The sequence below is a fragment of the Saccopteryx leptura genome, chromosome 1 (assembly GCF_036850995.1).
Source record: "Saccopteryx leptura isolate mSacLep1 chromosome 1, mSacLep1_pri_phased_curated, whole genome shotgun sequence".
NCBI classification, from domain to species: Eukaryota; Metazoa; Chordata; class Mammalia; order Chiroptera; family Emballonuridae; genus Saccopteryx; species Saccopteryx leptura.
In genome coordinates this window covers 201,488,450-201,502,992 of record NC_089503.1, presented here as the reverse complement: position 1 = coordinate 201,502,992, position 14,543 = coordinate 201,488,450, and the positions used below count along the sequence as shown (strand labels likewise).

The 14,543-nt window shown below is 40.9% G+C and overlaps 1 protein-coding gene across 2 annotated transcripts in view; it reads right to left on the bottom strand.

Annotated features, from left to right (window-relative positions):
* FAT4 (FAT atypical cadherin 4) overlaps positions 1-14,543 on the bottom strand; it is a 155,581-nt gene that overhangs the window by 60,361 nt on the left and 80,677 nt on the right. For both annotated transcript variants that reach the window (XM_066384984.1, XM_066384989.1), the window contains exons 5-6: positions 10,867-11,789; positions 9,770-9,944 (exon numbers count right to left, since the gene is read on the bottom strand). In XM_066384984.1, coding sequence (XP_066241081.1) covers positions 9,770-9,944; positions 10,867-11,789 — 1,098 coding nt within the window. The remainder of the gene's footprint in view (positions 1-9,769; positions 9,945-10,866; positions 11,790-14,543) is intronic.

The window sequence follows — 14,543 nt, the reverse complement described above, 5'->3', positions numbered from 1 at the left end:
TCTAAAGGTTATGACTTTCCAAGTCTTATCTCTACTCAAATGTCTTCCTTGGGAACTAAACTTTTATATCTAATGATCTACCTGACAGCCCCTCTGCATATCTTATAATATCCAAAATAGAACATAGCCAAAAAAAAAAAATTATTGGTAACCTGCCCTAAAATCTTCTCTCTTCCATATCCAAATTTCTCAGGCCAGTACCTAGGATTCACCTTGATCCAGCTCATCCCTAACTTTCTGCTCCTCCAATTCCATCGTTAGGTCCAAGGGGCTTCACTTTCAAATGGAGAAAACAGATAACTGCTTCACACTGCCTCCTCCCTGTCACCGAATGCCACGCGCTAGCATCTCTCAGGGACTGCTAGGCTGGCCTTTCATCCTCAACTCTGCGTCTGCCCTGGTTCTCCACAATGGCCACAGGACAGATCTTTCCAAAATCCCCGGTCACTCTCCTGTTCAAAGCCCCACCAGGGCTTCTCCTCACTCTCTGCATCAAATCAAAGCTCCTGGCCCTGGCCTGAGAGGCCCCTGCTCTGGCCTCTCTGCCTCTCTGCCCAGCCTCCTCCTCTCTTTCATCCTCATGTCCCTTGCTGGTCTCCAGAAGTGACCATCTCGATCCTGCCAAAGGGCTGTTTCCTCTGCAATGCTCTGGACCCTGAGCATCAGGTCTCGACTCCGTGCTCCATTGGCACTAACGCCTCCAGGTCCTCACTCTTGGGCCACGAACAGCCTTTAGTTAACTTGAGACAGTGTCTCGTACAATCACCGCTGGTCTACACACTCTATTGTGTTTACTGTCCACCTTTTTGCCTTGACTGTAACCTCTCTAAAGACAGAGATGTTCACTACTCTATTTACAGTATTGAGAGGCATACCTGGAAGACGCTGCTCTGTAAATATTTTCTAACAAACACGATGCCGCTATTTGCTATGTAGTAACACGGCCCATAGGAGGACAGTGTCTCATTGACTAGAATCAAATCTCACTTATCAGGTCTTTTCAATTAGCATCATAATTTGATTTGAATAAATGCAAAAGGACAACTGGCTGTGCAAACGGACACTACCACCATCTTACACCTGTCATCCCTAATGGGTTCTTAAGCGTCTTCTCCTACTTCGCATGTCATTTGAGCAAGACCTAAAGTTAAGCTTCTTTGTAGAAAATCAATATTGAAATTATGGTTCCAATTAATTTGGTTTTACTTGAAAAATACTTTGAAGCATTTATTTGTAGAAAGAAAATGGGCCATTAAATGTTTTATTCATTAAAGCACAATCAACAGCAACAAGCACATGGTTTCCCAGAGTGGCTGTCTGGAGATGTGCGCTGAGCAGCCAGCGACCCTGCCTTGTGTGCGCAGCCCAGGCAAAGGGGCATGGCCTGGGGCGAAGGGGCACAGCACAGGGTGAAGGGGCGCGGCCAGGGGCAGAGGCGCTGCCTGGGGCACAGTCCTGTGCCTGGCAGCCTTGCTCCGGACATGTGTTCTGCACACTGCCTCATTATCCCAGGCCTCAATTCCCTTATCTGCAAAGTAAAGGAAATGAACTGGCTTATCGCCAACAAGTCTTCTGGTTATGAAATTATCATTTTAACTCAGATTTTTCTACTTGGTAATTTTTTTCTTATGTAGTTCTCTTTGAAAATGGCTCCGTCTCATGCACGGAATCATAACTGCATCGTCCTCTACTGTCCAGTCAGCTCGCTGAAAAATTCATTTGGTTCCCTGAGAGCAGTGGCCGATATGCATGGCCTAGAGATTTCGAATTTACTGGTGAGGGCATAAGATCACCTTAAGTTAAAAAATGAAAAATAACACAACTTTTTTTCTAAGAGATCAAGAAAAATTACTTGCATTGATGTCTACTTATTGAAATCCTTTCTTATGCACCAAAATATGAATAACAAAAATAAAAACAAGCAAAACTTTTTCCATGTTTACTTTATGTAAAGAGTCTTTGGTCCTTCTATGGAAGCGAGTGGGGGCCAAGCCCACACATGTGGTGTGTGTTCTGTAGGGGAGGGGCACTTGGGGCTAAGGCAGATTGGGAACATTGGGAACGTGAGCCGCTGGGCACAGAGCAGGGACAAGACCTGCCTAGCAACGCCTCACAGATAACAGCGTTGAATCAGAGCCAGGAGGTACAGGGGAGAGTCATGAGAGCATAGCTCACACAGTCTTTACAGCCATAAAATACTTCAGTAGGTCCTGACATATGACCGTAATTTGTCACATCATGCTGAACACCGCAGAGCCTTAAATCCTCACGCTGCTTTTCAAAGCGGAGACCAATGGATGACCACAACCGATGCCACAAACACTTGTGGAGTTTCGGCTATGAGCTTGGAAAGATTGGCATTCTTCCTTTTGGTAGGTCCTTTGAAAAATCTGCACAGGCAGACTTTTTAATAACAGATATAAGTATGATAAATGGATATGAAATCACGGTTGCATAGAGAAATAATAGGGTGGCGGTGATTAACTGATAAATAATGATCATTTTTCACTCACTAAATCATTCATTCATTCATTCATTCAACAAATGTTTATTAAGCACCTGCGAGGGGGAGGTTCTGTTCTGGGTGTTTCTGTAAATTCAGTGTTGGACAAGACAGGGAGTTTACATTCCACAGGAAGGGGGACAGACACTGGTGCGGTAAACCAGTCATACATGTATTATGTCCTATTATACACGGTCCTACAACTTTAGGCAGCAGTTAGCGTTTGGAAGAAATCACAAGGTTAAGTCATGGAAAGTGACACTTGAGAGGGACGGGACCATTAGATGGGTAGTCAGGTAAGTCCTTTTTGAGAAGATGTTTTACCCAGATATAATGACAATTAGTCAAGAGATGGATGTGCTCTCCCTTCCAACAGCAACAAAACAGCTTGCTACAAAGCAAAACACACAACTAAATGCAAAGGGCCAAGGGCAGGGAAAGATGGGCGTTTATAAAGAAGACACGTAAGTGGACAGAGGCCAGGTCATTTCATGCCATCCGGTCGGTCAGTGGTAGGAAATTTAGATTTCCTTCCTGGATACCATGGAGGGATTTTTAAGCAAGTCATAGGACATGATGATTTAATTTATACTTTGAAAGTTTCTGAGCTGCTTGTTGGAGGAGGTACCATGGGGAGATCCAATAAGCATTAGGAAGCTATCATACTAGCCCCGGCCTAGACTAAGGGGGTGGTGGTGGAAGTAAAGAAAAGTGTATATGTTCAGGACATGTTTCATATTATGAGAAGCGCAGTCTACTTGTAAATGGACTTGTGGAATGTAGCATACCGGAAGAAGAATAAATAATGATAACAAGATTTGCCTTGAGCCACTGTGAAATCATAGACAGGGGTTCTTTCTAGAGGTTAGGGAGGTAGATAGAAGTCAGAAAGTTCTATCTGGCCTTACTAAGCTTGCGTTGAACAGCAAACATGTTAAATAATATTAATAACTACAGTAAGTCATTATCTTATTTATTCCTGCCAATAAGTCAAATAGGAGTTAGTATTTCCATTCTATAGATACAAACATGAAGGTCACTTGTTGAAGGTCATGTAACCAGAAGTTGCAGAGGAGTGGGATTTGAGCCTTATTTAAAAAAACAAACAAACTATAAAGCATTTCCTCTAGGATATACTTCCATTTTGTTAATTAATTCTCTGAATTTCTTTTTTTTCTTTTAATAAAGTAAACTGTTCTGGGTTTCTTGATTACTCCTTGTAACTTACTATATTGAAATCATTCTAATAGGCCCTGGCCAGTTGGCTCAGTAGTAGAGCATCGGCCCAGTGTATGGATGTCCCAGATTTGACTCCCAGCCAAGGCACACAGGAGAAGTGCCCATCTGCTTCTTCACCCTTCTCTCTCTCCTTTCTCTCTCTCTCTCTCTCTCTCTCTCTCCTGTGTCTCTCTCTCTCTCTCTCTCTTCCCCTCCAGCAGCCATGGCTCAATTGGAGTGAGTTGGCCCTGGGTGCTGAGGATGGCTCCATGGCCTCTGCCTCAGGCGCTAGAATGGCTCTGGTTTTAACAGAGCAAGGGCTCCAGATGGACAGAGCATCGCCTCCTAGTGGGCTTGCCAGGTGGATCCAGGTCAGGGCCCATGTAGGAGTCTGTCACTGCCTCCCCTCTTCTCACTAAAATAAAAAGGAAAAACATTCTGTTTCTTAGTGTACATATGAGAAAATGGTAAGAGACAGTCTTGTGAAGAAGGCTGCTTGGGAACAGAAGGTCGAACCATGTGCGGCACACAAGCAATAACAGCCAGCTTCTCTCTGAGAAGGGCCCAGATGCTGGGTTCTCTGCAGAACCCACCTTCCTGCAGCGGGCTGAAGCTTTAGCCTCCTGGGACTTGCTACTTGGTACAGTCCATCATTCTAGAAGAAACAACAGTAATTCACATAGAAGAAAGGCAGACTCTCCGAGCTTTAAGTTATAGTTAAACAAAATAGCTTTACTTGAGTTGTAGTCTCATTAAGTTGCTGCATAGAGATTTAATCTTATAGGAGAAAAAAAAAAGGTAGACTTATGATACTCCGTCTGGCTCAGTTATTTAGCAACGTAACTCAGTCCCACACATGTAGGACAGTGTACAGTGTGGTCGCAGCTCATTTGGAGTCGGAGCCGGGGGCAGTTAAGAGAGATTCCAGATGTACTACCCTGCAACCACAGTCAGTAAATAACAATATGGTGATAGGGCAGTGCTAATATTTTCTCCAAAAACATACTCCAAGATTTAGAGGTTTGCTGATTATAAAAAGAAGCCCCTGCTGCACTTTCTGCCCTATTACCAAAGCTGATTCATCTTTGGACCGACACCAGGTAAGAATTTAAAGAGAGCAAAGGAAAAGAGAGTTGCAGCAAAGATATACAACTGTCAAACTTCTTTGTTTAGAACACTTTCATTTTCCCTGGTTCTGACAACATGGCAAATGAGAGAATAACGTGGCACCTGGCATCTGAGGGCTGCCATGCTTTTTGTGCATTTTCTCATGTCATCTACCAGCTTGACTCTTAAATCACAGCAGTGCATGTGTATTTTACATCCTGGTCAGAGGTTTCAATTCCTGGAATAGGAGATTAAACTGCAGACTCTGGGGCCTGATAGCTAAAACTCTCCCATAAAGAGCTTATTTATGATAGCAAATGCATGCAAAGGAATTGAACGTGAAACCACAGTCACACAGGAATCTTAACAACTTTAAGATCATTGAGTCTAACTTCCCTGATTGCTTTCTATGTTATCTATATTAAATGATCTTCAGACACCTAACTGAATACTTCACCTGAGTGGCCCCAGAAACACCAGTCCATTTCAAGGCTCCTTGGAGAAATAAAAAACAAACAAACACAAAAATCTGGGCATTGGGACAAAGTCCAATCACGTCTCTAATTTCCAAGACTGCCAGAATACCGTGACCTAAGACACCAGTGCACAGAGTCTCACTCATGTTCCGTGGCACCCCACCTAAGTGAGTGACAAACTTCCAAATACCTTCATTTTGCTGATAATCTGGATTTTCACTCTCAATAGCTCATAACTCTCCTCTCTCCATATGGGGAGGATCTACACAAACGTTGTCTTCACATTTCTCATGTAATGGCCATGGTCCTTCATAGATGCAAGAGTTGCATGTCAAATATTTGTCCTTATGTTAAGAAGTCTAGGTTCCTGATTTTCCTCAGGGTCAAGGCGGATGGCTTCAGGACCTCACAGTGTGCTCCCTGTGCCAGGACTGGGTTCTTACACAGTCTGCACGTTTGGACCAATGCATTATTGACTCTCCTTGTAGAAGTGCACCCTAAGGGACTGACTCATCCCTATCTATCACAAGAGAACACTTTTAGCTCCATGATTTCAGGTTTTCTTCCTTTCTTCTTTTTTTCTCTTCTTCCCTAATGAAATTCCTTTTTGTGTGGTCATTTTGATGGAGAAACAGAATTAAAAGTGGTGGGGAAGTCTGCTGGCTAGCCCATAAAACCCTCCTTAACCGTAATTTGTCTGAACTACATTTTTCAAAACTGTGGTCTGTTGAAATAGTTAAAAGCTTACTATGCAATATGTTATGTGTAACTTTGAAAAGAAACACCTAATGCAGTAAAGAAACTTCTGCTGTAGCCATATATAAAATGAAACTTAAACTGCAATCTTTGAGAAGGGTTTTTAAACCAATCCATAATCTTTGAACAAGACTACTTATGAAGTAAGAAGCAAGACAAGTATTTCTAAGAATTTAAAAATATTTAAAGTGCACAAATCATAATTCTTACTGAAATTATTGTACGTGCTATGTGATAGGCACATTTAACCTTATAATAAAGTACTTGGTACAATAATTACTCTTATTCCCATTATTACCGAAGAAGGACGCTGAGGCTGCAAGAGATGATACACTTTACTTGAAGGACCAAGACAGTCAGGACAGAAACGAAATTCAAATCAAGGTCAATTCTAATTCAAAACTTGCATCATATTACAAGGACTACTATTGGGTTTGCTTTGCAGACAACATAATCTTGGGAATAAATATTTTTTTCAGGTTTTACTTGACCTGCACTCTAAAACCTTCCGTATACTCTGAATTTGGAAGTCAGATAGGCTAGGTAGGGTCTGAATACCGTGTGTGACCCACCCTGTTACATATTAACTGTGAACCCCTGGACAAATTAGCTGTGTAAAACTTGAGCTTGGGTTTACTGTAAGTGAAGTGAAAATAAAAACACTTAAGTCTTTAGATGATAAGGAACAGTAACGTGGGACAACGGGTGAGTGTCTATAAAACTTGGCACGCCGCCTGGCACAGACAGTTAGCCGTACATCAGAAAAACCACCATGCCCTTCTATTTCACAACACTTCCCCCTCCTGGCTGCCTAGGCACATAAAAGGATTTGGAAATTCTCAGAATTATTTGGTTGAAAACAGACACTCTTGGCTACACGGGTACATCGCTCTCTGCCACAGCACTGGACTTAGAATGTCCCAGCATACAAGTCTCAGAACCGAGAACTTCTGGGGGCTGCGCCCTGCCCGTCCCGATCTCCCTGCACTGCACCCGACCTTCAAAACCACCTCCCGCTGCCACCCTGGGATGACCGACGTGTGACACACATTTATAGTCACTAATGCTTTCATGAACTTGATGCCCGGTCCTGGGTTCTCCGCCCACACGTCACCTCCACAGAGGGTCTGTGTGGGGTTGTGTCTGGTATCAACCACATGTTTCCAGTCATAACTGGAGACAGAAGCTGAGACTGAGCTGTTTTAGTAATAAAACCTTGATTTCCAATATCTGCATCTCCACCAGTATTGACTCATTTTCAGCCCATCTTCTCTCTGTGTGACCACTGACACCGGATTGATCTGAGCCATGTGATGGTGGCTGTCTTGTTCACGAGAAGGCTTTCCCTGCACACCTGCTGACCATGGAGCATGTGTGACAGCATACGAGGAACCACGTTCCAGGTCAGCTCGGTTCCAGTTTGATGTGGTCCCCAGACCGCATTCTGTTCTTCATGCCTCAGGGCTTAATGTTTGCATAAAATGTAACATGGCCATATGCACACATCAAAAACAAAAACAAAAACAGACACTATTGTTTTCTTTCATAAAGCAATCAATTCAGAAAATGACACTCCCAAAAGTACAGGCAAATAATACAGAGAGAGCCACCTCAGTTAATGATCAGTGGCACTATCATTTGAACACTTAATATAAGCCTATTGTTACTCATCATCTCCAATATCTCTTTTATAAGAAGTGATAAAACAATGTACTGTATAATCTGAAGTTGCTCATATATAACAAAAATATTAATTCATGGTATTTATAAAAAACATTTTAACCATATAAAAATAGCTCATTTGAAAACTCAGAATTGTTCTCTTATATCAGTACCCATACATCAACCTGAGGAGATATGTGTGTGTGTGTGTGTGTGTGTGTGTGTGTGTGTGTGAGAGAGAGAGAGAGAGACAGAGAGAGATTTTAGTCATCTGACCTTCCAGCAAATCTGCCTTGTCTTTAACCAATTTCAACACAATTTAAAAATATATGTTGGGCATAGATAAAGGTGAAGTGGAGAGTGATGGTGGTGTGAAAGTTACCATTGATCTCTGTCCTTGAAATTTCAACAAATTGAACAGCTATAATGCAACAAAAGAACTCCAGCTGGGCTCACAGCCTTGCCTGAAAGATTCACACATGCAATCAACTAAAGGTGGGAAGGGTTGAGAAGGGGGCAGAAGATAAGACACACTTGCAGTCAGGCTCCGAAGAGGAGAGAAATCCAAAGTGACTTCTAGGTCTCCTTCTGCCGGGAGGAGCAGAGCAATTGAGGGGCAGAGGGGGAAGATACTGAACCAAAGTGGCAGGAGGAGAGGTCATGGCCAGCGTTCCCACAGTCTGGCAGCAGCCCACACTTGGTGTAGACACAGAGAAAATGAAAACGTGGCCCCTCCAGCCTGCCAGGTCCCTTGGATAAAGAAGATGTGGTAGATATAATATATATAACGAAATACTCCTCAGCCATAAGAAATGATGACATATTGCCATTTACGACAATATGGATGGACCTTAAGAACATTATCTGAAGTGAAATAAGTAAATCAGAAAAGGCTAAGAACTATATGAATTCACACCTAGGCGGGATATAAAAATGAGACTCATGGACACAAAAGTGAGGCAGTTACCATGGAGAGGGGCTTGGGGGGAAGGGGGTAGAAAGGAATAAACAGGGACAAATATATGGTGACGGTGACGGAAAATGATCTGACTTTGAGTGATGGGTACACAACATAATCAACAGTTCAAATGCTACAGAGATGTTTATCTGAAACCTATGTACTCTTATTCATCAATGTCACCCCGTTCAATTTAATTTTCTAAATAAAATTATAAAAAATATGTCAACATTATTAACTTCTTTAATACTAAATTGTGACAATTCTTATAAATAAATGTCACATAAGGACAATGTTCCCTAATTCATTAATATTTTGGAAATTCATGATTCATAAATTCAGTCACTTATGTATTCAACAAATATTTAGGCAATACCTACTTCTTTCAGGCATGAAAGTTCTTTTAAAAATATTTCAATTTTGAACAAGAAGTATTTGATATTTATGAACAATATACAGAACATAAAATAGTGGTAAACAATAATAATACTTTTTTTTAAATTGTATTTTATACTACCTGCTATCTAACGTTGTATAGTGCCTCTTTTCAACACTACAGCTAATACAACACTCCCATTACGTCTGTGGTCATTCACTCCTCTGCTCCTGAGATCCGAACCCGGGGCTCTCACTGATACTCCCTTTGGAGCTCTGTGGGGCTTCTGCAAATGTCTATTACAGCTACTTAGAGTTGTGTGGAAACTAAAGACGGACCTGTGAAGGAGAACTCCGCACCCACTCTCTTACCTCTGTGCCCAGTGAGAACCACCTAGGTGTTTTCAAAGCTAATGTACTTGACATGCCACGTGGCCCACATGGCGGGGTGCCAGGTCACCCCCACAGGCACGTAGGTGGCTTAGCGAGCAAGGACACATTTTGTCTCACGAGAAGAGAGCTTTGTTCATGACGTGCTGAAGCCCTCACCACTAGCATTTCACTCTGTAAAGTGATGTAGGTAACTGTAAGTTATATCACTACAACTGGGGCTCCAAGCACTAGTGACTGTCAGCAACTATTTCCACAAATACTTTCTCTGACTCATATTATGAAGAAAGTCTTCACAGCCAAGCAAGCTGACAACAGACTTACCTGAATCGGTAGCTGTGACCACCAAGACAAAGTGGTCCTTGGTCTCCCGGTCCAAACTCTGCGTGACAAGCAGCTCTCCGCTGTCTGAGAGAATAAAAGCGCCGTCGTCGTTACCCCCACACAGGATGTAGGCGAGCTTGCTGTTGGAACCCTGGTCATCATCTCTGGCCACCACCTGAAGGACAGCACAACACGTGCCCTGAATGTGAGTAAAACTAGCCCAATGCACACCGCCAAAGAAAAAGCATCATTAAAGAGAGACAGAATCATACAGACCAGTGGTCCCCAATCCCCGGGCCACAGACCGGTACTGGTCCGTGGGCCATTTGGTACCGGTCAGCAGAGAAAGAATAAATAACTTACATTATTTCCGTTTTATTTATATTTAAGTCTGAACGATGTTTTATTTTTTAAAAATGACCAGATTCCCTCTGTTATATCTGTCTAAGACTCACTCTTGATGCTTGTCTCAGTCACGTGATACATTTATCCATCCCACCCTAAAGGCCGGTTCGTGAAAATATTTTCTGACATTAAACCGGTCCATGGCTTAAAAAAGGTTGGGGACCACTGATATAGACCACTAATAAAAGAGTTCAAAGACATAGTTTTAAGTTTCAAGTGAAAAAAATAAAATGGCATGGAGTAGTATGTATTATTTGTGTAAAAACAGGCATAAAATCAATGTATAGCATTTTTGGAAGGCTTTTCAAAAAATTTAACAGCAGTTTCATCTTGGTGGTTGGATTTGTAAAGAGGAAAAACCCTGTTTGCAACCAAGTTCTCAAACTCGTACACCATTGCATTTTCTTACTATACATAGATATTCCTATGACTAGAGTGAAACAAAATTCAAAACTACACAAATTTCTAAATGTGTACAACATAAGTATACACAAAAAAAACGGAACTGAAGTGTAATATTCAATCTACAAGGAGATCAATAGGTATAATTTTCATAAACCTTTTTAAGATTTTTTTTATAACTACAATAAAGCGCTTATGGAAGGGAACAAAGGCAGGGTAGGGGTAGCGTGAATGTTGTAATTAAGTTGGGTGGCATCTAGAGAACACAGTATTTGTTTAAATGTACGAACCTGGAGGACCGTTCTGGGCAGTGTCCCTAAATTCTCAGGGACATTGACAGAATATGGAGATAGCTCAAATATGGGAACAAAATCATTAATATCCAGCAGAACGATGCTGACCATGGAGGTGTCCGTTCTGGGGGTACTCCCCCGATCTGTTGCCTGAACAGTTAAAGAGTAAGTCGGGGTCTTTTCTCTATCCAATGGCTTCACCACGGTGATGGCCCCCGTGACAGAGTCGATTCGGAACTCCTGATGGGCATTCCCGTCCACAATGCCGTAGCGGACCTGGCCGTTCGTGCCTTCGTCTTCATCGGCTGCGAAGACCTGGGTGACATCAGTGCCTGTGAGGGTGTCCTCTTTGATCTCCACTTTGTACAAAGCCTGAGCAAAAGCAGGGTTGTTGTCGTTGATGTCCAGTACTATCACCATGACCTCTGTAGAGGAGGAGAGAGACGGGTGACCTTTGTCGGTTGCCACCACGGTCAGGGTATAGTTAGAAACCTCTTCCCTGTCCAGCTCTCCAGTGAGCCGCACCTCACCATCAATGGTCTCAATGCTGAACTTGTTCCCCAGGGGGTTCAGCAGGGTGTACTCAATATAGCTGTTGGGGCCGCTGTCAGGGTCCATGGCTTGAGCCTTGAAAACAATGGTGTCGATGGGTGTGTTTTCCGGAATGTAGGTCAGTTTCGGAGAAAGGAACATCGGGGGGTTATCATTCACGTCCAGCAAAATAATGGAGACCTGAGCCGTGCTGGTGAATCTGGAGGCTGGAGGTGGTGGCAGGTCGTGCACCTGAACAACCAGGTTGTAAAAGGACTGACTCTCCCGATCCAAAGCTCTTAAGACACTCAGTACTCCGTTCTTGTCCACCGTAAACTGCCCAAGGCCATCGCCCGAGGCAATGCTGTACGCCAACTGGGAGTTGATGCCTACAGTGAGAGGAAAAACATTAAGTTCTCTTCAGTGCCTGCTGATTGCCAACTAAGCTGCACCAACATTCACATAATGTGAACCCGCCTGTTTGATATACGAGGCTTCCAAACACACCTTGTGTTGGGATGATTTAGCTGCCGTTAATTTTCTTTGTCACTAATGCATATGCATAATTCTTTTCCTGTTAACTTTTGATCTGAATAGATGTTTATAACCTGGTGAACCAATGATATATATACTGTTTGCTATTTACTACGGTGTTGACATGTTAAATTACACAAGAGGAAAAAATATTCCAGAGAGTGTATATTTTTCTATATATTTCCTTATTTCTATCACATAACTCCTGAGGGTTGAACATTAACAGTGCCACGCTCTATACTATTAGCCAAAAAATTTATAACTTCAGTAATTTACTGAGGCCGACACCAATTTTCAGAGGAGGGTAATAAAATTTTCTAATGTATGGCATTAGTCATGGATACTTTAAGTCTACTTTTACATTTCTTGTCAGACCAATAAATACTTTTTAATTCCTATTAGGCACCTGGCTAATGGCCTTTGTAAAAATAATTCTGTCTCAAATTTTATTATGTATATGTAATGTGTTTTAAAAATATTATTTAAAGGAAATGTTAGCAATAAAATTATACATGAAAGGCTCCAAATATAAATGCTCACACTATTATTGGGCTATATTTAGATAGTATTTTATCTGTTTTTCCTAGAAACAAATGTTACTTTTTAATTTAAAAATGATATATAAATCCTCATTTCAGAAGTTGACTACAGACATTCCTCTAACAAAGATGATATGAAAAATGGATCAACCTGTTGTTTTAATAAATCATTTACAGGCAAAAGGCAGATAAGCAGTGAAAACAAAGAAAAATTAGATTTTCTGACTCAGAGTAGCGTTTTATTCACTGATTGAGAGCTAATGCCATGAACGTTTTAAAATTTTAATCCTAAAGACATTGAGATATTGTAGGATATTACAAGAGTTGCTACGATATATATTATGTACCTAGATAACCCATCCTTCATAAAGATTTTATATTCTGGGATTTATACCAGGGGAAATTCATTCAGTTAATAATTGCTTACAAATAGCTCCTATATTTCTGAAACTAATTTCAACTATTAAGGTGTCAGAAATGCTACTCACTGTTTGCCAAGAGTCTTCTAGAACAACTTGATCACCCTTTCTCTTTTATTTTATTTTTTGAAAAAAATACTTGCTCAGGATTCTATGAATAAGCTGTGTTACCTTTTTCCTTTCTTGCAACTCTTCAAGTTCCTTACAAAGGCAAGTTTTAGTTGAGTAATGGGATTTTCTTTTCTACCTAGTAGGGTCTGCCTCTTCTTTTTAAAAAATACTAGATTTACTCTTTTCTATTGATTTTTATGGTCTCTGTCTAATGTCCTCTGTATATATCATATATTGATGCAGAGAAAAAACATTTATGAAAAAACTTACAGGCACTAGCTAATTCACCAAAATTTCTACGATAAACAAGGGTTGAGCAGATCTTTGAAAAGGTAGGTTTTCCTCCTCGTGGGTTGTGGCTTTTAGTCTTTATAGCTTATGGCCATTTGCAAGTGAACAAGCAGAGGTTATAAAGTTCAGAATACTTAAACTTCTGATGATCATAAAAAATATGAATAAATAAAGCAAATGAAGGCCACAGTCAATTCAATAGCAGGAGATAAAGAGAATTTTAAGACAGGTAGAACAAGGTCAACAGTTTACTTCAATTCCTCAACTCAGAAATCCATCAGTTTAGGGGGAAAAAAGCACTGTGATATATAGACTCCCAAAAGCTCCATCAATTGGTGTAATATATGGACAGATTACTTTCAAAGGAAATAAAATTATGAATAAAAAAGATAAAAAAGCACTGTGATATATAGACTCCCAAAAGCTCCATCAACTGGTGTAATATATGGACAGATTACTTTCAAAGGAGATATACCTATGAATAATTAATTTAATTTCATATATATTCATATCTTTATGTTTTATACATATAATATATGTATATATTTAATACATATTTTTAAATCAAACTCTCTAAGGAAAATTTCTGTTTCCTATAACTAAATCCATGAGTGAATCCAGGATATTTATTCTCTGAGGCACCAATTCAGACAAACTATTGAGAAAAAATTGTGAAAAATTACCTGGTTAATAATAATACCAACAAGCAGAGATATAAAATTTATTTCTCTGCAAGCATATAAAACCTTTCATGCCCAAGATCAAAAGAAATTTTTTAAAAAACTGCACACAGCTACGAAGCGATGGTCTCGCATTTCGACATAAACCAACGGAAACGGTCTACTGTGGATGCTGCCTCTTTGAGTAAACAACGAAATTGCAGAGGCAGAAAGAGAGCTTGACACCGAGATTTTCTAGGCACGCTGTTCACAGCAGAACAGCCTCTTTTTTTAAGGAAAGAGTTTGGTGGGATAGGCTGGTAGAGTAAGTTTAAACAGAATGACGAAAAAGAAAAATGTGATTATATAGTCAAATTCATCCTGGCAAATATATTAGGTAACAGTATTAAAATAAAACTGATGATAGCTGTCATTATCTCTAAGAACTATAACTACTTTTGCACAAAATAGCGTAACACCATCTAAAATCCAGCTCCTGCATCCGGGACTGCAACCTTCCTGTTGCAGGTACTGCCAAGGATGCCTCTGCTACTTCCTGCACTGAGAAGCCCGGGACTCACCACTCCTGA